Raw genomic sequence first — 22,112 nt, forward strand, 5'->3', positions numbered from 1 at the left:
TTCACATCTATTTACCTCATTAACTAAATTGTCCGATATTAACCAATAATCCAATCTTGAGCACTGGCCATTATTAGATGAATTAAACCAGGTAAATTGTTTTCTGGTTGGGTTTTTCATTCTCCAGTAATCTATTAGATTGGTCTTTGTGGTCAATTCAACGATTGTTTCATCAAATGTGTGGCAGTGTCTCTTTGACGGTAGACGGTCTAACCAAAGATCAGGGGCCAGGTTAAAATCTCCCCCAATTATTATTATATCCGTTGAAAAAAGCATCTTCCATTCTTCTAAGCACTTACTTAAAGATGAGAAAAGATTTTTGTTCTGTGCTTTTTTGTTATAACCATACACACATAATAAAATGTAATTTAGACCATTAATTTCTGTTGCGATCATTATCCAATAGCTGGTAGGGTCACTTTTATGGTCAATAATTTTCCCAGGAAATCTATTTAACAAAGTCATAACTCCAGCCGAATGTGATGTTCCATGACTGAAAAAGATAGAATCTCCCCATTGCAATTTCCAAAATTTTGTGTCAGCCTCAGCTGAGTGGGTTTCTTGCAAAAAAAACACAATTAGCACTTTGCTCCTTACAGAAAAGAAAAACAGCCTTACGTTTTACATTAACTTTCAGCCCCCTAGTATTTAAAGACATAAAGGACAACATTTAGGTGATAAGTAGAAAATCTATTAACAATGCACAAAAGAGTGTTAACAATGTGCAGGAGTGAGTCATTAGTCCTAAATCTTCTCGTTTAGTGTAACTAATCCTCTATACACTATAAAGGGAGGAAAGTAAAACTACAAACCGAACAACTATTGTAACCAAGGGCTATTTAAATATGAGATCAACTTCGTCTTCATTGTGTTTTTCTTAATTTTGGCAACCATAAAGCTATTGATAATAGACTTACCATAACAAAAAATATCAAATTATGACCAGCTTTAAAAACATTTAACAGGTAAACAAAGTAAACATTCAGTGTCTGCCAAAAAAGGAGGTCATCAACTTACCATTGACCATGCTCCGATCATAACAACGGGTTATTTAACCCTGAATGTTCGATGATGCATTAGCAAACAAAGTTTGAGTAGTAGTGATCCTTACATATCGGAGCGTTTATGTCAAACAAAAAATAAAAAAATAAAATCTCAGTCAAACTTGAGTGCAGGCTAAAATTCTGACAGCCATTCAAATGCTAGCAAAACAAGTGATCAATTGGGGTCCACTCTCCGGTTATCGATCAGAGTGTAACCTTCCTTTAAGAATGCCCTTTTACCCGTCTTTCTGGCTTCTTGGACCAGTGGCCACAGCTTTGCACGCGCCTCCCGGTCTTCTTTCGAGAAGTCTTCTTTGAAACGTATGTGCATGTCTCTTACACACTCTTTGCATCCTTCGACTTCTTCCAAACATCTTCCCGCACCGTTCTCAACCCGAACTGAATGATGATTGCTCTCGGTGTGTTATTTGAGGTAGTGGCGTCCCCTTTCCTTCCCACCCGGTGAACGGCGTCAACGGTGCCTCGCAGCCGCTCCACAGACATAGGAACAACTCTTGTCAGTATCCCGATGACAACTTCTCTCGTGTCCTCTCCATCTTTTTCAGGTAGACCAATTATCCTCAGATTCCACCGTCTTTTATATCGGGTTTGCTCTGCACATGCTTCTTTTAACACGCTGTTTTCTCTCTGAAGGCCTCCTATTTTTTTTTTAAGCGCGCAGGTTTCTTCACGGTTTTCTTTAGTTGCGGTTGTGTTAGCTTCGATACGTTTGTCGAAACTTTTCAAAAGTTCCATCTGCTCGTCCATTTTTATTGTCAGAGCTTGTACTTTTATCTTCTTTGGATGAATGTTGCTCTGCTTCCATTTCACACTCAATGTCAAAATCATCACATGCCTCGTGAAGAGCAAGCGAATTGTAGTTGTGGTCTGACATGATTCCAAATAACAAAGAAAGAAAAGAAACGTGAAACGTGTTTTTTGTCCCTTAATTTTAACACTATGATACGTATCTGTTTAGTAGAGGGGTTGTTGCCCCTGGCAACCGATAGCTTGTCCTACTGCCATGGCCGACCGGCTCAGACCCCTCCCAAATCAACCCAAATCAGCACATGACTCCTCACTCTCAATAGCTGAGCTGCACAGATATATCCACACCTGTAAGATTCAGAGAAAGCATTCATTCCTAGAAAGAAATAGCAATGAAGCTTTGTGTCGACGACATGGAGTTATGCAAAGAGCGACACAGAGAAACATCTGAGACAAGTTTTCTAAAGCCATGAAAAGAATGGAAGGAAAGAGTAAAGATATATAAGGTAGCAAGTAACAAATACATGCGTTTCAAATAAATGTTACACCATACTGCTGCTGCTGCTGCTGTCGTTCTTTCAATTAGCAAATTTAAATGCTATACAATAAATTAAATGCCAAATGAACATACAATAATAAACCTTTGTTTTTATAAAAAATAAATCTTGACACCACACAAAATATAAAAAGGCGTAACAATTTATCCAGTTTAATATAATAAATGAACACTAATAAAATAAAGTAACAAACTGACTCCAAAGTTTTTTTTCCACATCATGCTTCAGTTTTGCAGACTATGAGACATTCACACTTCCCATAAAGGAGTGATTATGGTTCTTTTGTATTGCAAACATGATACTTGACTCTGAACTGCTGCTAAACAATATTCTTTTGTCTGTAATATTCTGACCATTGGTGCCTGTCTCACACCTAGATTGCCTACACTTATTCATTTCATCGTTGTTGTGTTTAAGGGATATGAGTCATGATTACATTAATCTGCACGCCCCCTCCAGCAGCGTACTTTGTGTCAGTACGTCATAAATAGGACGAGGCATCAGTTTACTGTCAGGATTTGTCGTGTCACATTGCACCGTGTAGACAGCGTAGACAGCATCACTGATTATAATGGGTTCTATTGTATTTTGTTGTGTAGACACCCAGTCAGGAAATGTGATAAGCATGAGTTCTGGGCTGCGGTGAGGCCGGTATAAACACAAGTATTGACTAGAGCGGCCACGATCAGCTGGTGGCCGTGGAGCCTTACGCACCGCAGAAGCGCACCTTGATGCACTGAACCCCTTTAAAACTGAGCCATCCATTCATCATTGTAATGTGCTGATTTAATATTGGTGCGGTGGGTGACAGGCGGTGACCGGATGATTTATTTGAAGCAGTGGACTTGTGTGAAGTTTGAGTTCATCCGCTCATACACTGACCTGAGTCACCAGTAGCAAACAATGGAGTGCACTTTGCTGGAAAATTATAGTTTTTCACTAAGTAATACACTAAGTAATTACATTAGTTAGAAGCATTTCATCTGCGTTATATGTTCTGTGTTATCTGCATATTTGCCGGTACTGATATATCTGTGACAGGCTCATATCGGCCGATAATATCAGAAAACGATATATCGGTCGGGCTCTACAAAAATCTACTGAGAGGTTTGGAAACTTGAGTCTGGAAAAGTAATGAATTTAGAAATGGAAAATGTGTAGAAACCCTGTGTGTGAGTTCTAGTGAATGTGACTTTTCACTATGAATGTGATGGGTAACATTTTTAAATAGTTTTTAGTTTTAGTGTTTGTGCCAAAAATCTGTTGTTTGAGCACTGCTGAAGTAAACTTCAGCAACTTTCAGTATTTCACTATGAAACATTTTTTAAAAACATTAACAAGAAATGCACGGATCTATTTACTTCAGTCTTTGTGTTCAGTTTATTTTGAACACTGTTTTCTTTCTGCTGTTTTATAATCCAGCTGTTTTATAATAGTGAAACTCATGTGACAGAGATAATCAAAATGTTATTGTTTCATAGTGATATCACATTTCTGTAACCGTTAATTCGTAACGTGATGTTTTCTATATATTTTCTCCAGATCATGTACATTTGTGGTCACGGTAGAACAGGTTTGTTTTTTGTTTTTTGAAGGGTAGCACATGAGTTTAACCGTGTTATGCCTAAATTTATGAGATTAAACTTGGAAAAAATCACTTTTTTTAATATATGATAGTTTATTGAACATTTTGACAAACAATATATATATATATATATATATATATGTATATTTTAATACATACTTTTACAGCTCATTTGTTAAACTGAGGAGCTAAAATTCAAAGATGAAAAAAAAAATTTTTACACCGAGGCCTGAGCAAAAATGCAATTTGGTGCAGATGATAATAGTTATATGGAGCTATAATTCTAAAAGCTGATAATGTAAATCAATGAGATCTTTAGAACAGTAAAACAGAATATTTACATAAATGATATTCAAATACTTATAATTTTGAAGATATAACACAACACAATGATAATTGAGAGAAGAACAAATACAGTTATGTTTGGATAATCAGGTAAATATAAGCTGCTTCAGTCCAGTAAGTGTTTGACTTGAAATATTACTAACACTGTAAAAGTTACTTTTACCTTAAATTCAGTAAAGATTTAACAGCAAAGAGACATTTATAGAATTACACTCAAACTCCTTTTACTCCGACGACAGAGAGCATCTAGCATCATAAAAACAGCATGTTGTTCAGATGTAATTTGACATTATAATTGTTGTTTGTGGTATTTAAAGGGTAACTTTCATTAGCTTCCAGTGAATCTGACACACATGAATAAACTGGTTTTGGAGTCGATGATGAGCAGGAGCTCTTTCTGTGTGGAGTGGAGAAAAGAAAAACATGGGGAACAGACCCCAGAAGTGTGAACACCAAACAGGGAGACCAGGAGGGAGGAGGACCGGAGGAGGCTCAGGGGGAGGGACGGAGGGCCAGACTGACAGAGAGGAACAGGGACAGGAGTGAACACAAAAACAAAAAAACATGAAGCCCCTCCAGGGCGGGGCAGAAGACCACCACGTCCGTGTGGTGGAGACTGGAGTCCCCCAGGGCGGAGCAGAGGACCACCACAACCGTGTGGTCAGGGCGGAAGCCTCCCAGGGCGGAGCAGAAGACCACCACAACCGTGTGGTCAGGACGGAAGCCCCCCAGGGCGGAGCAGAAGACCACCACGTCCTTGTGGACGAAGCCAGAGTCCTCCAGGGCGGAGCGGAAGACCCCCACAGCCGTGTGGTCAGGGCGGAAGGCCCCCAGGGCGGAGCAGAAGACCACCACAGCCATGTGGTCAGGACCAGAACCCCCCAAGGCGGAGCAGACCTCCGTGCGGCTGGACCAACGGGACGACGAAACTCTGGTAATTCCCTGGTGTCCTTACTGGACTCCAGAAGATTGGTGCTGGCCTGACACTGCTCATAAAGATCATTGGTGACTTGCATTTGCTCATGAAGATCAATGGTGACTTGCCTTTGTTCATGAAGATCAGAGGTGACTTGCCTTTGTTCATGAAGATCAGAGGTGACTTGACTCAGTCCCTGAAGATCAGAGGTGACTTGACTCAGTCCCTGAAGATCACCGGTGACTTGACTCAGTCCCTGAAGATCACCGGTGACTTGACTCAGTCCCTGAAGATCACCGGTGACTTGACTCAGTCACTGAAGATCACCGGTGACTTGACTCAGTCCCTGGAGGATCACCGGTGACTTGACTCAGTCCCTGGAGGATCACCGGTGACTTGACTCAGTCCCTGGAGGATCAGCGGTGACTTGACTCAGTCCCTGGAGGATCAGCGGTGACTTGACTCAGTCCCTGGAGGATCAGCGGTGACTTGACTCAGTCCCTGGAGGATCAGCGGTGACTTGACTCAGTCCCTGGAGGATCAGCGGTGACTTGACTCAGTCCCTGGAGGATCAGCGGTGACTTGACTCAGTCCCTGGAGGATCAGCGGTGACTAGCCCTGACTGTGGAGGATCAGCGGTGACTGGCACCTGACTCGACTCTGGAGGGTCCACTGGCACCTGACTCGACTCTGGAGGGTCCACTGGCACCTGACTCGACTCTGGAGGGTCCACTGGCACCTGACTCGACTCTGGAGGGTCCACTGGCACCTGACTCGACTCTGGAGGGTCCACTGGCACCTGACTCGACTCTGGAGGGTCCACTGGCACCTGACTCGACTCTGGAGGGTCAGCTGAGACTCTCATCCTGTGCAGCGGCGCTGGGCAAGCAGCCATCTTGGGCCATGACTCTGGACAGGCGGCCATCTTGTACTGTGGTGCTGGGCTGGCGGCCTTCTTGTACTGTGGTGCTGGGCTGGCGGCCATCTGGGGTTGTGGTGCTGGACTGGTGGCCATCTGGGGTTGTGGCGCTGGACCGATGGCCAATTTGGGCATTGGCGCTGGGTTAGCAGCCATCTTGTGCTGTGGCGCTAGGCTGACGGCCATCTTGGGCTGTGGCGCTGGAACGGTGGCCAATTTGGGCATTGGCGCTGGGTTAGCGGCCATCTTGTGCTGTGGCGCTTGGCTGGTAGCCATCCTGGGCAGTGGTGCTGGACTGGCAGCCATCTTGGGTTGTGGCGCTTGGCTGGTTGCCATCCTGGGCAGTGGTGCTGGGCTGACGACCACCCCGCCGGAAGAGACAGAAGTGGCTGGGGCATCCCACCGAAGCCGATGCTGCAGGTAGCGCACGAATTCCCAGAATTCCAGTGTCTCTCTCCTCCTGAGACACTGGATCATCCAGCCCGCCATTAAAATAGTCTTTAAGGGCTGCGTCATTGTATCCCATGCCCTCGGCCAGGGATCAGAACACCTGTGCCAGGGCACCCACCTCATTGCCCTCTTGGCGGAGGGCGATCAACCGAAGGTACTTGGTTCGCCGCTCCGCCATCTTGGCTGGGGAACGGAAAAACGGCATACCGCTGGTTCCCTGTGTGACGGAGTCCTTCTGTCACGATCGGTGTTACAGAAAACACAGGAGAAGGAACCAATCGCAGGTAAGTCATTTATTAAAGGGTAATCCAAAAGGGGTAAACAGTCCAGGCAGGGTCAAAACCAGAATATCCAAATCCAAACATAAACAAGACACAAAGGCAAGGCAAGGCAAGGCAAGGCAAGGCAAGGCAAGGCAAGGCAAGGCAAGGCAAGGCAAGGCAAGGCAAGGCAAGGCAAGGCAAGATGACGGACATGAATAAACTTTCAACATTAAACAAGGACTCCGTAACACAGACTCAGACAGACCGGGTATAAATACACAGAAGGATAATGAGGGAACAGGAGACAGGTGGGGAACAATCAATTACTAACAAGGAGGAAGGTGACCAAATAAGGGAACAGGAAGTGATAAGGTGACAGACACCGTGAGAAAGGGGGACATCTAGTGGAAACCCAGGGACACAACCCAGACACTGTGACACCTTCAGCCTGAGACTCCAGCATCCTGTGACTCTGAGCTTTGGAGAAGAGATGATTATTCCTCTGTTACAGCCGACTGCCTTTGGCCTTCACTAGATTTAACTGTCAAACACACACACATAAAACATTTATATTCACCTCAATTTGACACTTTCTGTTTTGCTTCCACTGCAGGTATTGATTTATGAATCAAATAATATTATAGCTAAATATGAATCTATAAAGACAGAAGTGTTACCTCTCGCTCTGTAGCATTTGTAAAGCAGCACGACTGTCACCAGCAGATACGGACAAGCTGTCAGAAGAAAACCGGGGATGATGAAGAATGAAATCTGATCTGAACATGACCCTGAAAAACAGAGACACAAGCACATTATTGAGAACATTACAGAGCTCCTAAAGACTTTCAGCAAGTTTACTGGGGAAAACACAACACAATTTTTGTAACCGGATTCTCGGTTTGATCTTCAGTTGACCAATCAGCAGAAAGGGCGTTTAATTCCCGCCCATGTGTATAAATAAAATATTCAAGCTCTTTATTTATTTTTCTACCCCTGAAGCTGAATTCTCGTTTTTCGTTTTTTTCAAAAAAACTAATGATTGAATGATACACAGATTCATGAGATTGAGTAAATTAAAAATTTATTTTGGTATAGATTTGATTCTAATGCTGTAGTTAATGCGCTCTTCATTTCATTGAATTGTAGGATGTTGATGAGGTGTGTACATGTCAGTATCTGTGAAGTATTAGTTATACTTCAGTTCATGTGAGTTTTCTGAAAGAATAAATACATCTGTCAATATCTAACTGAATGAAATCAAATCAGCGGACAGAGACTGATCTCCACAGACTCTCACCTCTGACTGAGATCCAGCTGTGCAGTGACTGTCCTCTCTCTGTTTTACAGTAGTAGAAACCCTCGTCTGACTCTGAGACAGTCGTGATGATCATCTCTCCTGTCGTCTGATTCTGGACGAGTGATCCGTCTTTATAGAAATCAGCTCTGAGGATCGAGGAGATTGTAGATCGATGTAAACAGTGTAGAGTCAGAGTATGTCCCTCAATTACAGGATCAACAGAACTCTCCAGAATCACATCACCATCTACACAACACAAGAGATACATGCATGCAGGAAGATGATGCTGATACATATTGTATCTTGAACTAATTTCTTAAATATAGTTCAAACTCCAACAGATCATCTAGTGTTATATGTTATTCGACTCACCGTGTACAGTGATGTTTAGAGGATGGCGTTTCTCTCCAGATTCAGACTGACACCAGTAAACTCCAGAGTCAGATGTGCTGAGAGAGACGAGTCGACATGTAGATCCTGTTAGTTTTGAACAATCTTCTGTGTTTCTGTCTGTGTATCTTCTCACTGTCCATCCAGAAGAGTTCGTCTGATCCTCACAGCTCAAAGAGAGAGAGTCAGATGAGAAGTGTTGACTTCTGCGGGGACGGACCACCAGAGACACTGAAGTAGAAACACCTGAGACAGACCAAAACCACACTTAAAAACGTGTTTGTATAATAAAATGTGTAATTAAAATTATGATGAAATTTAGAACCAAAGTTTTAAATAAGAAGGGTCTTATGCATATTTTATGCATATGTTTCTGATCTGGTTTAGATTGAGAATTGGAGGGAAGTGAGAGCAGGTTTTTGAGGTTTGCATTGGTTTCAGCTGGATTTGTCCCCCAGAGACTGTAATAAAACACAAATACAGATGAGTTCAAGTATAAATACAGTCTCACAGACTCACCAGTGATCCACAGGGGCTGTGTGTTACTGGTCTTTGTGTAATAGGCCGGTCGTCCTCTCTCTGCTCTGCACGTATAAACTCCTGTGTGCTGTAGAGCAGCAGGACTGAGAGTGTAAGAGCCTCCAGCTCCTCTGCTGCTGTCGGACAGATGATCATCATCTCTGAACCAGCTGAACGTCCAGCCTGTAGAGGAGACTGTAACCTCACAGATCAGAGTCACTGAGTCTCCTTCAGTCAGCCACGGCTGTGGAGACACTCGCACTGCTGCCTGAGCTTCAGCTGAACAACACATGAGATGAGTTATAGAGAGAGAAGCTGTTCACACTGATGATAATGAACACACACACAAACTCACCTGATACATTCAGTGTTACAGCATCACTGCGCTGAGAGCTTTGTGTTCCCATCTGTCCTGTACAGGTGTATTTACCACGGTGAAAGTCTTTAACACTGCTGATGTTCAGCTCTTGTGTTGAGGTTGAGTTATATTGGTAGTTTGTTCCCTCTGTTTCCCATCTGTACGTCCACTCAGTGTACGTCCACTTTATATCACATCTGAGAGAGACTGTTTCTCCTCTGAACACTTGTTCATCCGGTCGTACCGTCACCACAGCTTTAGGACTCACTGTACAAACACAGAGTAATGCATTAAGTTTAGATTCAAAGTGTGAGATGTTCTGTGGATATTGTCTCTGATCTCTGTGTTATGTCAGATACTATGTTCTCTCTCACCTGTAATATTTACCCACAGTGCATCACTGTATTGTGTGTAGTAGACTGGTTTCCCTCTTCCAGCTCTACACCTGTACTGACCTCCATCAGACACTGAATCAATCTTCACTCTGTTGGAGTTTGTTTCTGTCTTTTTCTCAGAGTTCAGTGTGTGTTTGTACCAGTAAAAGTCCCATCCAGGGGACAGATTCATGCGACAGGTCAGAGTCACTGTGTTTCCTGCAAGTGCAGCTCCTGCAGGATCTGATGTGAGTTCAGGCTTTGGCTCCAGATCTGCAGGAGAACAAGAACAGATTCAGAGTTCAGCTGTGAGACAGATCACTATAAGCCTCATGTAAGATTTGAAGAATCTCAGACACTTTTGGTGCTTTTCCACTGCATGGTACGGCTCGTCTCTGTTTCTTCTTCTTCTTCTGTTTTTTGGCATGTTGCATCCTGTGTGTGTATATCGCCACCTACTTTTGCTGTTATGCAGTCATGGTTTATGTATAATTATAGTATGGGGGCAGTAAAATTCTGTCAGATATTGTACAGTTTTAACCGAGACTAAAAAATGAGTTCCGAGCCGCGGAAGAAGCCTAAATAGTATTTGAAAATAGAATTAGTATGTCCCAAATCAGAGTAGGTTTATAAAAGTATACTTAAGATTCTCGGATGTTCTCTACTTCCGAACACTACAAATGTAGTGACAAAATGTACGATGTACAAAACGTTCATTAACGTACATGGTCATTAACTTTTAAATGTGTCATTATGCAAACACACGAGTTCTTGGCATGATAGTCCCACGACTAGCAGAGCAACGTGTCTCTTCGTTTCTCTCCAATACGGTAGGAAATTAAATTAAATGTGGATGCTGTTAACGGTGACAAGATGATTGACAGGTCAGTTTAAACAGTGACAGGATGCTCGTAACTAAGCAACAGAGCGTCCGTTACAGAAGCAGCTATGACGAAGAAGTAGCTCCCAAAGCTAGCCTACTATTCTTCTACATACTCAAAAGTATATATTTCTCACAAGCAAGGTAACAACCAGTGCTGTTTTATTGTTAGTAGAGTAGAACAGTTTTGAGAGACACACGGAGGTAATATACACACGCTCTCTCTCTCTCTCTCTCTCTCTCTCTCTCTCTCTCTCTCTCTCTCTCTCTCTTTCTAATAACTTAATTTATATCTTCATTAGTCTGCTATTAACAGATCAAGCCTCTGTTACTAGGTCTAAAATTACAGTTTGACAATGGAGGCGTTGGATGAGATGCAGAAGAAATGAATCCTACTCACAATAGCGTTTTAAGAACAAAAACCAGAAGAATGCCTTGAAATATATCATCTGATCAATGTCCTGAGGTTTATCGACCGTAGTATGAGCAGAATAATTGACTCGAGCCGTTGAATTATTAGAGAAATAATGCACACCCGAGGTGGTGATGTGGCCACGACGTGATTAATAATGTTTTTCATTTTACTGTATTCAGCTGTTGTTTCTCATTTAAGCCTGTATGCCCATGATATATAGCCTTAGCTAAACTTTAGCTAACTTATTACATTGTTGCTCATGAGTCATGGATGTTATCAGACAAATTAACTATATGTGTACCTAGCCCACCTAGCCTTATCTCCAAATGTCTACAGCCCCATTGACTCTCTCTACCAATGCATTGATGAAATTAATAGTTGGATGTGCCAGAACTTTCTTCAGTTAAACAAGGAAAAAACTGAAGTCATTGCATTTGGAAACAAAGATGAAGTGTTCAAGGTGAATGCATACCTTAACTCTAGGGGTCAAACAACTAAAAATCAAGTCAGGAATCTTGGTGTGATTCTGGAGACAGACCTTAGTTTCAGTAGTCATGTCAAAGCAGTAACTAAATCAGCATACTATCATCTAAAAAACATTGCAAGAATTAGATGTTTTGTTTCAAGTCAAGACTTGGAGAAACTTGTTCATGCCTTTATCACCAGCAGGGTGGACTATTGTAATGGGCTCCTCACCGTTCTTCCCAAAAAGACCATTAGACAGCTGCAGCTCATCCGAGCATATCACACCAGTCCTCAGGTCCTTACACTGGCTTCCAGTTACATTTAGGATTGATTTTAAAGTACTTTTACTCGTATATAAGTCACTAAATGACCTAGGACCGAAATTTATTTCAGATCACTGAAAATAAACCTTACAGAGCACTCAGATCATTAGGATCGAGTCAGTTAGAAATACCAAGGGTTCACACAAAACAAGGAGAGTCCTCCTTTAGTTACTATGCTGCCCGCAGCTGGAATCAGCTTCCAGAAGAGATCAGATGTGCTAAAACACTGGTCACATTTAAATCTAGACTTAAAACTCATCTGTTTAGCTGTGCATTTACTGAATGAGCACTGTGCAATGTCCGATCCTGATTTCACTGTATTTTACGTATTCAGTATTTCATGTAAAATCATTTTTTTATTTTCTATTTTTATTTCTATTTTATTTTTCTATTTTAGTTTCTATTTTAAACTGTTTTAAATTCATTTTAAATAAGTACATTTTTAAATCATTTCCAAAGTTTTAAAATGTCTTGTTTTTATTTTTGTTATTATTTTTCTTCATGATTATCATACTTTCTTTAATGTAAACTACTTTGAATTACCATTGTGTACTAAATGTATAAATAATCTTGCCTTGCTTTGCCTATATTTGCCTTTTGTCTTCTGGATAATTAGCTGTAAATTCGAGGTAGCGGTAGTTTAGTCTTTTGTTCATCAGCACTCACATCCACACAAGACAAACACATCTGGAAAAGGAGGGAGGGCTTCACTTCTGCAGCTCTCTGTCTGTCTGTGATCTGATTATCAATGTGTGCTACACTGATGTGCTGCAGAGACGCAGAGGGAGAAAGGCATCAGAACTCGAGTCGATTGTTTTTATATTTGTATTTGTTTGACAAGAAAAGCTGTGCTCAAACAGATAGGCTACGCAGACATAATACATATATTAATTTAATAAAAAAAAAGCTCTAAGGGCACTTGGAGAAAGAAAAGGGCAGGTTCTCAAAGCCCCGTCTGATGTCTTTGTGTGCACTTGCCTGAAAATTACCATCTGCCCCCAAAAGGTGTAAACTCTCCATGTCAAGGCCTCCATCAATGCAAATTCTAATTGTTATTTCCAGTCTGTGATTTGAAGATGTTTGTCTTGGTCTGAGTATTTAAGGAAATGTTGTAAGAAGATCAGCGTGATTCTGAGCCTGTAGTGTGGATTGACTCTATACTCAATCCCAGGGACGTGCACAGACATTTTGAGGGGCAGGGGCTCAAGTGAAATAAAGGGCACTTCTCATAATTAGTTTTTTTTTTTTAAACAAAAAAGTATATATATATATAAATTCACCAATTTAGATTTCTAAATTTCAGGGGGAAAGACTCTTGATGTAAGTCAATAACTGGGGACGTTCTGTATGCAAATTAGGCGTCAACTAGTTAAAATGCGCACAGTTGCATCTAATTGGCAGGGAAATGCAGGTAAATAGGATAAACAAAATAACTAAAGCATATCACCTGGTGGTGATATATGCTTATTTTATTAACTTATTTTATTACATGGCTTGGTTGAATTCCAATGTAGAATGCGGTCAGTTATAACCAACAGACCGCTGTGCGGAGTATAACAGACGGTTGCCATGAAAAACAGAGCGTTGCTATGGACTCACAGGATTCTAACCGTAGAGACGGAGCGGACTATTTTCTTTAGCGGAAGCAAAACAATCGGGGGAGAGGGAGAGGGAGCACTTCAGAACTCCTGACCTGATATTTAGATACTATATTTCAATAAATATATTTGTTTGACAGGGAAGCTGTGTGCAAACAGAAATATACATATTATTTTTCAAAAATAAAAAAAAAGCATCCCAGAAAAAAGGGCACTTTCTCTCCAGGAATAAAAAGGGCAGGTGCTCAAGCCCCCTTTCATGTCTATGTGTGCACGTGCCTGCTCAATCCTATGTATTTTTATAAAGTCGGGTGCATCTTTTACTCTCAGATTTATCTTTGAGAATTTGATGTCTTGTATTATGATTGCCTCTGTCTAATGACCAAGACTGACGAGTTTGTGAGTATGAGATCCATTATATATCCATTTGATACGAGACTGTTATATGAATTGGATTAATACGATTAAAGAGTTAAATAAAATAATCAGATGTCTAGATACATTATACTATGAATGTTCAATAATAATTGGTATTTCTAACCTAAATTAGAAATAAGAATTAAATTGAAATCAAATGACTTTGTGCACTGAAAAGACTACATATGCAGGAAACCTTCAGCCAGCGGTGGACACCTTCATTTGGCCAGTTGGGTGGACTTTACAGTCATTTTATAAAAAGGAGGAATGTTTGCCCAAAAAAAGAAGATACACATGGCACAGCACTATATCACAGCATAAACTGTGAAGTCGTGGCCTAATGGTTAGAGAGTCGGGCTCGCAATCGAAAGGTTGTGAGTTCGAGTCTCGGGCCGGCAGGAATTGTGGGTGGGGGGAGTGCATGTACAGTTCTCTCTCCACCTTCAATACCATGACTTAGGTGCCCTTGAGCAAGGCATCGAACCCCCAACTGCTCCCCGGGTGCCGCAGCATAAATGGCTGCCCACTGCTCCGGGTGTGTGCTCACAGTGTGTGTGTGTGCGTGTGTTTACTGCTCTGTGTGTGTGCACTTTGAATGGGTTAAAAGCAGAGCACAAATTTCTATCTACATACAGCACGCGTCCCGTTACATGTTTCTACAGGAGCCCGAAACACACAAACTGCTCTACAGACCGCGTTTGTTGTTTTGTGAATAAAACACAATTATGAACAAGTACATTAATATTCACAATAACATTGATTTATTGAATAAATAAGTAAACATAATTCCTGAATTGCCCTTTGTAAGAGATCTCGGTGGTGTCTGCTGTGTTTATGGAGGACATCTTTACCTGCATCAGCCACCGTAGTTTCTCTAAAGACAGATGTGAGCGGAGGACTGAGCAACTTCACTAGATAGCGCTAAAATACACACTGCACCTTTAATACATGATCTGAATCATGAAACACTGGTTTGTAGTGCACACAGTTTTACTGTCTCCTGCACTTTGTTATTCTTCTGGTTATTTCTCTACAGTGTCTAATGAACCAGACGTCTCACACATTCACAGAAAACCACTTCTGCGTCGAAAAATAAGGTTCATAACATCCTCTGTGACAGGGATCAGCAACCTTTTCGGCATGACGTGCCATTTTTTATTTTTATGGTTAACCACTGTGCCAACACAGCCCCCCACCCCCCACCACACACACCCCGATATAATTCTGTATTTAAACGGTACATACACAATTTTTTATTATACGATAAAAATCAACGTTAATGCACTGCTTTAATTGATGAACGTGCACACACAGACACACACACACACACTCACACACACACACACACACACACACACAACAAAGTTGGTGCCATTGTCAGAACGAATAATTGACACTTGACCTCTTCTGGCTTGAAAACGCCGTATGGCATTAATACATGAATCAGTGTCAAGAAAATGGGCTACTTCTATATGCACTGCCCTAACAGTTAAACATGTAAAGAGCACTCCATAACGCTTAACCTTTGCACGTCCTCTTCTGACCTCGAAAGGTCCAAAATAGTCTACACCCGTGTTGGTGAAGGGTGGTTTATCAGGAAGCAGACGGTCTTGAGGCAAATCCGCCATTTTCTGCTCTCCTGCCTTGGCATGCAGTCTTCTGCAGAGGTTGCACTCTGAAATTACTTTTCTTGCTGCTGCATTGGCTCTTGGTATCCAATACCGTTGTCGTAATATGGCTAAGACATGGTTCCTACCTCCATGTCCACACTCTTGATGAATGTGGTGGAGAATGAGGTGAGCTATTCTGTGTTGTTTATGCAGAATGGCAGGATGCTTGGCCTCTTCAGGCATCGCCGATCTGTTCAATCGTCCTCCTACTCTCAACACATCTCCTTGCAAGTACGGATCCAGCTTGAAAATAGAACTGTTCTTTTTCACACGGGAGCCTGCCAGCTGCAAAGCTTGTATCTCCTCCATGTAAGTTTGTTTCTGACTGTATTTAATAAGTTCAATTTCAGCTCTGGATAGATCTTCCACGGTAAGTATTCTTTTTTCCAGGTTTTTCCTGTACATCACCATTTGCTGTTCAACTATAGATCTGCATTTCTCTGGATCATTCTCATTCTGCTGTATGTTCTGCTCAAGCTCTTTTCTCTTCTCGCTCAGGTGCCGAAACTTCCTTCTCAATTGCAAAATCCAGGCTGCTGCCTTTTTTAGCTTATGCCAACTGGAGTAATACTCAAAGAGCTGATTCAGTGGATCTGTGCACTCATTTGAGTTTGTGCATGACACTGCAGCGGATGTCTTCACCTCAACATCATCTTCAGTCAGGTAAGGCCATTGTTCAGGTTGTTTCGGCCATTCAACTTCTTCTCGCAAGAAACTAGGCCCCTGAAACCAGCTCTTACTCTCCATGAAGCTCTGGATCTTTAAACCTCTGGAAGCCTGATCTGCTGGGTTTTGTGCGGTGTTGACATACTTCCACTGAGAAGATGTAGTCGCTTCTCTAATGAAAGAGACACGGTTGGCTACAAACGTTTTGAAACGAAGGGCATCGCTCTCAATGTACTTTAGTACTGTTGTACTATCCGTCCAGAAGACCGACTCCATCAGGGGAACTTCAAGTTCTTCTTTCAACATCCGATCGATCTTGACGGCAACCATTGCTGCTGTCAACTCCATTCTCGGGATCGTGATCTGTTTAAGTGGAGCGTCTCTGGACTTTCCCATCAAGAATGATACATGTTTCTCACTCCGGTCATTTGACAGCAAGAGATACGACACAACGCCATATCCATCTTGACTAGCATCTGAGAAATTATGAATTTGAGCAGTGTTTGTGGGACCAAATGCGGCGGGTTTGAAACATCTGTTCAGACGTAGTTCTAAAAGCTTGTCTAAGTCTGTCAGCCACTTCATCCATGTCCGACATTCCTTTTCATGGATTTCTTCATCCCAACCTTTCTTCTCCTGGCAGAGATTTCTTAAAATGAGCTTGATGGGTAGTAGGAGTGGTGCCAAAAAACCCATTGGGTCATACACCGAACTGACTACAGATAAAATGCCCCGTCTTGTACATGGCTTGTCCGGCAGATGTATTTTGAACCTGAAGCTGTCAGAACTCGTGCACCACTGCATGCCTAATGCCCGTTCCACTGGTAACTCATCATGTTCCAAAACCAGATCTTTGACTTCAGCCGCTCGTTCTTGGTCAGGAATGGAGCCCAGCAGGGCTTTGGATTGAATGTAAGGGGTGTTTTACCAGCTCCACGATGCACGTAATCGTCTACACTGTGTTTTTCTGGTTTACACATCAGGGGTTCAGATCTGGGCCCTGAAGGTAGCACTGATAAATCATGTTGAGATTCATGAACATCTTCAAATTCTTCGTATATTCAGTTTGGCATCTGAAGCAGCAAGCTCAGTTTTAAGCTCCAAATTGCTCTTTTCTAATTATCAAGCGAGTTTCTTCCTGTTCTATTGCTTCTCTCTTTTTCATTGCTGCAGCTCTTGCCAACAGTGCTTCACGTTCAGCTTTAATTCTCAGCCTTGCAGAAGTAGTAGTACTGGAAGTCTGACTTACCACGGAGTTAGCTTTGGATACACTATCATGTGGCCTAATATCATCTTCCTCATCTTTTAGAACATTTGCAATCCATTTATTTGTGTCTTCTACAAACTGCTGAAATTCCGAAAATCTGTTCTCATAAGCATCTTGATCTGCTTTCTTATCATCTTCATCTATTAACTCACACAACTCTTCATTAATCCGTTCATACTGTCTTAAGCATCTTTTGAACCGTAACAATTCTTCATCTTTAATGAAATTAACATTGTGTTCATTTTCCTTCAATTTGGCTAAATCATTCTTCAGTTTAGTTATTTGTGCCAACTTTCCCTTGCGTTCTCCTTTTAGCCTGTGTATTTTCTCCTCTACAGCCTTTTCTGTGGGCTTTGGCGCCCTCTTTTGGTCAACACACGCAGCTGCGCTTTCATCTGCCATGTCATGTCACTTTTAAATCTTCACACAAAACTGTCACAATTCTTAATATTGACCACAGCTTCTAATCTTCTTATAAACACTCATTTACAAGAGTCAATGATGTGCAGGATTTATTATTTGATAGCAGCAGCTAACAGGTTTTCCTCAGAGCCGCCCGATCGATTAGTTCGCCGTCATCACGGCTGTCTTTTTTCTTTAGCGATCTTCTCACGCTGCTCGTCTTTTGGCTTCCTCAAGCAATCTTCCGAATTTACTCGATATTTTGACTATGTCGAGCAGTCTTTTGACTTTGAATGTGAGCGCAACAAGCCGACTCACTAGCTTAGGACTTCAGAGTTATTTTGTACTCAACACAAAACGTCAGTGAATAAAAGTCTTGAATCCAAAGTTCTTCGTTTGACTGTTTAATTATAAATCTTAAAATATAGAAAACGTAGGATATTTACTTTTCTTACAAATTAACTGTGCAGTTTTGCATAGGTCAAAAGACTGTGTTGCTCCAAAAGTCCAGTGGCTTCTGACTGTTTCATAGGGTTCTATTTCTTTCATAATAAATCTAACAGCCAATCAAATTACGTTATACTACATCACTGGCTAACTCTAACATTCCAATTTCTACGTTTCATTTGCAACACAGGTTTTTCTCAGATTTTACAAAATAAACTCAAAATATTATTACTTCCATAGAAATGGCTTCAACACCTTCTTTGCCATGAAAATTAACTTATTCCCAAAAAAACCTTTCCACTGCATTTCATTGCTGCCATTAAAGGACCTGCTGAGATCATTTCAGTAATCGTCTTGTTAACTCAGGTGAGAATGTTGACGAGCACAAGGTTGGAGATCATTATGTCAGGCTGATTGGGTTAGAATGGCAGACTTGACATGTTAAAAGGAGGGTGATGCTTGAAATCATTGTTCTTCCATTGTTAACCATGGTGACCTGCAAAGAAACGCGTGCAGCCATCATTGCATTGCATAAAAATGGCTTCACAGGCGAGGATATTGTGGTTACTAAGATTGCACCTAAATAAACAATTTATAGGATCATCAAGAACTTCAAGGAAAGAGGTTCAATTCTTGTAAAGAAGGCTTCAGGGCGTCCAAGAAAGTCCAGCAAGTGCCAGGATGGTCTCCTAAAGAGGATTCAGCTGCGGGATCGGAGTGCCACCAGTGCAGAGCTTGCTCAGGAATGGCAGCAGGCAGGTGTGAGCGCATCTGCACGCACAGTGAGGCCAAGACTTTTGGAAGATGGCCTGGTGTCAAGAAGGGCAGCAAAGAAGCCACTTCTCTCCAAAAAAAACGTCAGGGACAGATTGATCTTCTGCAGAAAGTATAGTGAATGGACTGCTGAGGACTGGGGCAAAGTCATATTCTCCGATGAAGCCCCTTTCAGATTGTTTGGGGCATCTGGAAAAAGGCTTGTCCGGAGAAGAAAAGGTGAGCGCTACCATCAGTCCTGTGTCATGCCAACAGTAAAGCATCCTGACACCATTCATGTGTGGGGTTGCTTCTCATCCAAGGGATTGGGCTCACTCACAATTCTGCCCAAAAACACAGCCATGAATAAAGAATGATACCAAAACACCCTCCAACAGCAACTTCTTCCAACAATCCAACAACAGTTTGGTGAAGAACAATGCATTTTCCAGCACGATGGAGCACCGTGCCATAAGGCAAAAGTGATAACTTAGTGGCTCGGGGACCAGAATGTTGAAATTTTGGGTCCATGGCCTGGAAACTCCCCAGATCTTAATCCCATTGAGAACGTGTGGTCAATCTTCAAGAGGCGGGTGGACAAACAAAAACCCACTAATTCTGACAAACTCCAAGAAGTGATTATGAAAGAATGGGTTGCTATCAGTCAGGATTTGGCCCAGAAGTTGATTGAGAGCATGCCCAGTCCAATTGCAGAGGTCCTGAAAAAGAAGGGCCAACACTGCAAATACTGACTCTTTGCATAAATGTCATGTAATTGTCGATAAAAGCCTTTGAAACGTATGAAGTGCTTGTAATTATATTTCAGTACATCACAGAAACAACTGAAACAAAGATCTAGAAGCAGTTTAGCAGCAAACTTTTTGAAAACTAATATTTATGTAATACTCAAAACTTTTGGCCACGACTGTACATACAGCAACTTTCTACAATAATTATTGTTGTATTTGTGTATTATGATATATTGTGACACAACATATTGTTGTACTTCTAGAAGTCTCTCTGTGATGAAGCGGCTGATGAAAGCTGCTCTGGGTTTTAAAGATGCATTATTATTTATTCTTTTGCTGATTATATTTTTTCTTTAATATGTTTCTGTTGCCTTGATATTCTTTGTGAGGATAAATCCAGAGAATACAATATAATGCACTGTAAAGTCATAAATCAGGAGAAATGAACACATTTGAGCATCATTAAACTGTCTGTGAATGAATCTCAATCTCACTTCAGCTGCTTCAGTTTCTTTCTGCAGTGGAAACATCAGTTTAGTTGATATTGATTTAATTTGATTGGTAACAGCCCTATAACATCTTCTCAAATTCTTACATTTTATTAATAATTAAGTTAACATAATATGAAAGATGATGCACACATTAAATAAGGTTAGGGTAAAAAAAATCCCCTTTATTTAGGCAAAAATTACCTGGAAATTAAAGTAGATTTTACTATGCATTAGTGAACTTGAATCATATAAAATATAATTTCTTAACAAAACTGAGGCCAGTGAAAAGCTGAGTTGTTAGTAATTGTGTAAAACCTCTAGTCACAGAGTCTCTGAGCAGAAACATGAATGTCAAGCTCTGTGTGTAATCATAGAGACAGAGACTACAGTAAAAGTAAAGAGAGAGACTGTCTCTCCTCTGAACACACACTGATCTGATCTGATCTCAGCTTCACTACAGCTTCTGATCTCCATCTATTAATACACTTATGAGGAAATATTGATAGAAACAGCATCAACAGTATCATGATCACTGTTATGAACTCAAAATCATTATGAGAAAAATACTGCACTAAATTAAATATCTGGTTTGCTTGTAGTTGGTGTTGATTATTAAAAATGTTTCCAATTTTCCAATCATATACTTATTTCTATATTCAGTCAACATTTATGTTCTTTAATTTACATATTACAGTGTACAACATTCACATAAACAATTTTCTTTATGAGGACAATGATATTAAACTCACCCTTCACTGAGAGATAAACAGAGCTTGATTGTGATGAGACTGATCTTCCTTCTATGTGTCCTCTACACGTGTACAGACCCTCATCAGATGTAGTTACTGCTCTGATAGTGAGAGTGTTTCTGTCTACAGTGTGACGCTGAGATGGCAGAGACACTTGAATGTTTCCTTTATTCCACTCATATCTCCAGTCACTGTGATCAGGCTCAATCTCACACTTCAGTCTCACTCTCTCTCCAGTGAATACAGCAGTGTCTGGAGTCACAGTCAGAGTAGATCTGGGTAAAGCTGTTAACAAAAAAAAAAAAAAAAGGGACTGAAACAAAACTATCAGTAACAATATTGTAAATGGTTTACACAATTATACAGTTCAATTATTATGTCATATTTGATTATGTTTGTCATGTTCTGGTTTGTTGTGGTCAGTTTTGTGCTCTCAGTGTTTTCTGGAGGCTCTGGCTCCGTCTCGTCCTCAGACAAACACCTCTGACTCGTCATAGAAAGCAGAATGAAGCTCCTGCTGAAGGAGAGCTGAACACCTCCAACTACAACCTCATATGAGGAGACACTGAATCTCAATCAACTTCAGCAGACGATCTGAAGACTTCAGCAACTCATTTAACATCATCATCTGGAAGTCACTTCACTCTCTCTGACTTCAGGACTAAACTCATCTCTATTGAACTCTGTGACTAAAGTAATCATTAGGTGTGTAACGATACACTCATGTCACCATTCACTTCCACACATGACACGGATCTCACTATATACTCGAAACAAGACCGAAACAGAGTTGAAATGACAAGTTTTATATAAACTGTTTCTATCCATGATACTGACATGATGATGCTCTTGTGTTTCTGTTTTGTGTTTAAGGACTTTTATGTTGAAGTGTTTTTTTCATTGTTTCTATGTTCACTTCCTGTTTCCCTTGTTGCCTTGCCTACCTTGTTTGTTTCCATAGTTACCCTCCTCTGTTCCCATGGCAACTCATTGTCTACACCTGTCTCTTCTTGTCTCTATGATCCAGTGTTTCTCT

General features: G+C 41.2%; 1 protein-coding gene across 1 annotated transcript in view; it reads right to left on the reverse strand.

The window, feature by feature from the left end:
• The window catches only part of LOC132096027 (basement membrane-specific heparan sulfate proteoglycan core protein-like), a 118,223-nt gene that overhangs the window by 88,134 nt on the left and 7,977 nt on the right, over positions 1 to 22,112 (reverse strand). Inside the window, exons 4-9 of the mRNA XM_059501142.1 lie at positions 15,639 to 17,117; positions 9,785 to 10,057; positions 9,408 to 9,677; positions 9,053 to 9,331; positions 8,516 to 8,779; positions 8,144 to 8,389 (exon numbers count right to left, since the gene is read on the reverse strand). Of these exons, the coding sequence (XP_059357125.1) occupies positions 8,144 to 8,389; positions 8,516 to 8,779; positions 9,053 to 9,331; positions 9,408 to 9,677; positions 9,785 to 10,057; positions 15,639 to 17,117 (2,811 nt within the window). The remainder of the gene's footprint in view (positions 1 to 8,143; positions 8,390 to 8,515; positions 8,780 to 9,052; positions 9,332 to 9,407; positions 9,678 to 9,784; positions 10,058 to 15,638; positions 17,118 to 22,112) is intronic.

Source organism: Carassius carassius, chromosome 2, assembly GCF_963082965.1.
Source record: "Carassius carassius chromosome 2, fCarCar2.1, whole genome shotgun sequence".
Classification (NCBI taxonomy): Eukaryota; Metazoa; Chordata; class Actinopteri; order Cypriniformes; family Cyprinidae; genus Carassius; species Carassius carassius.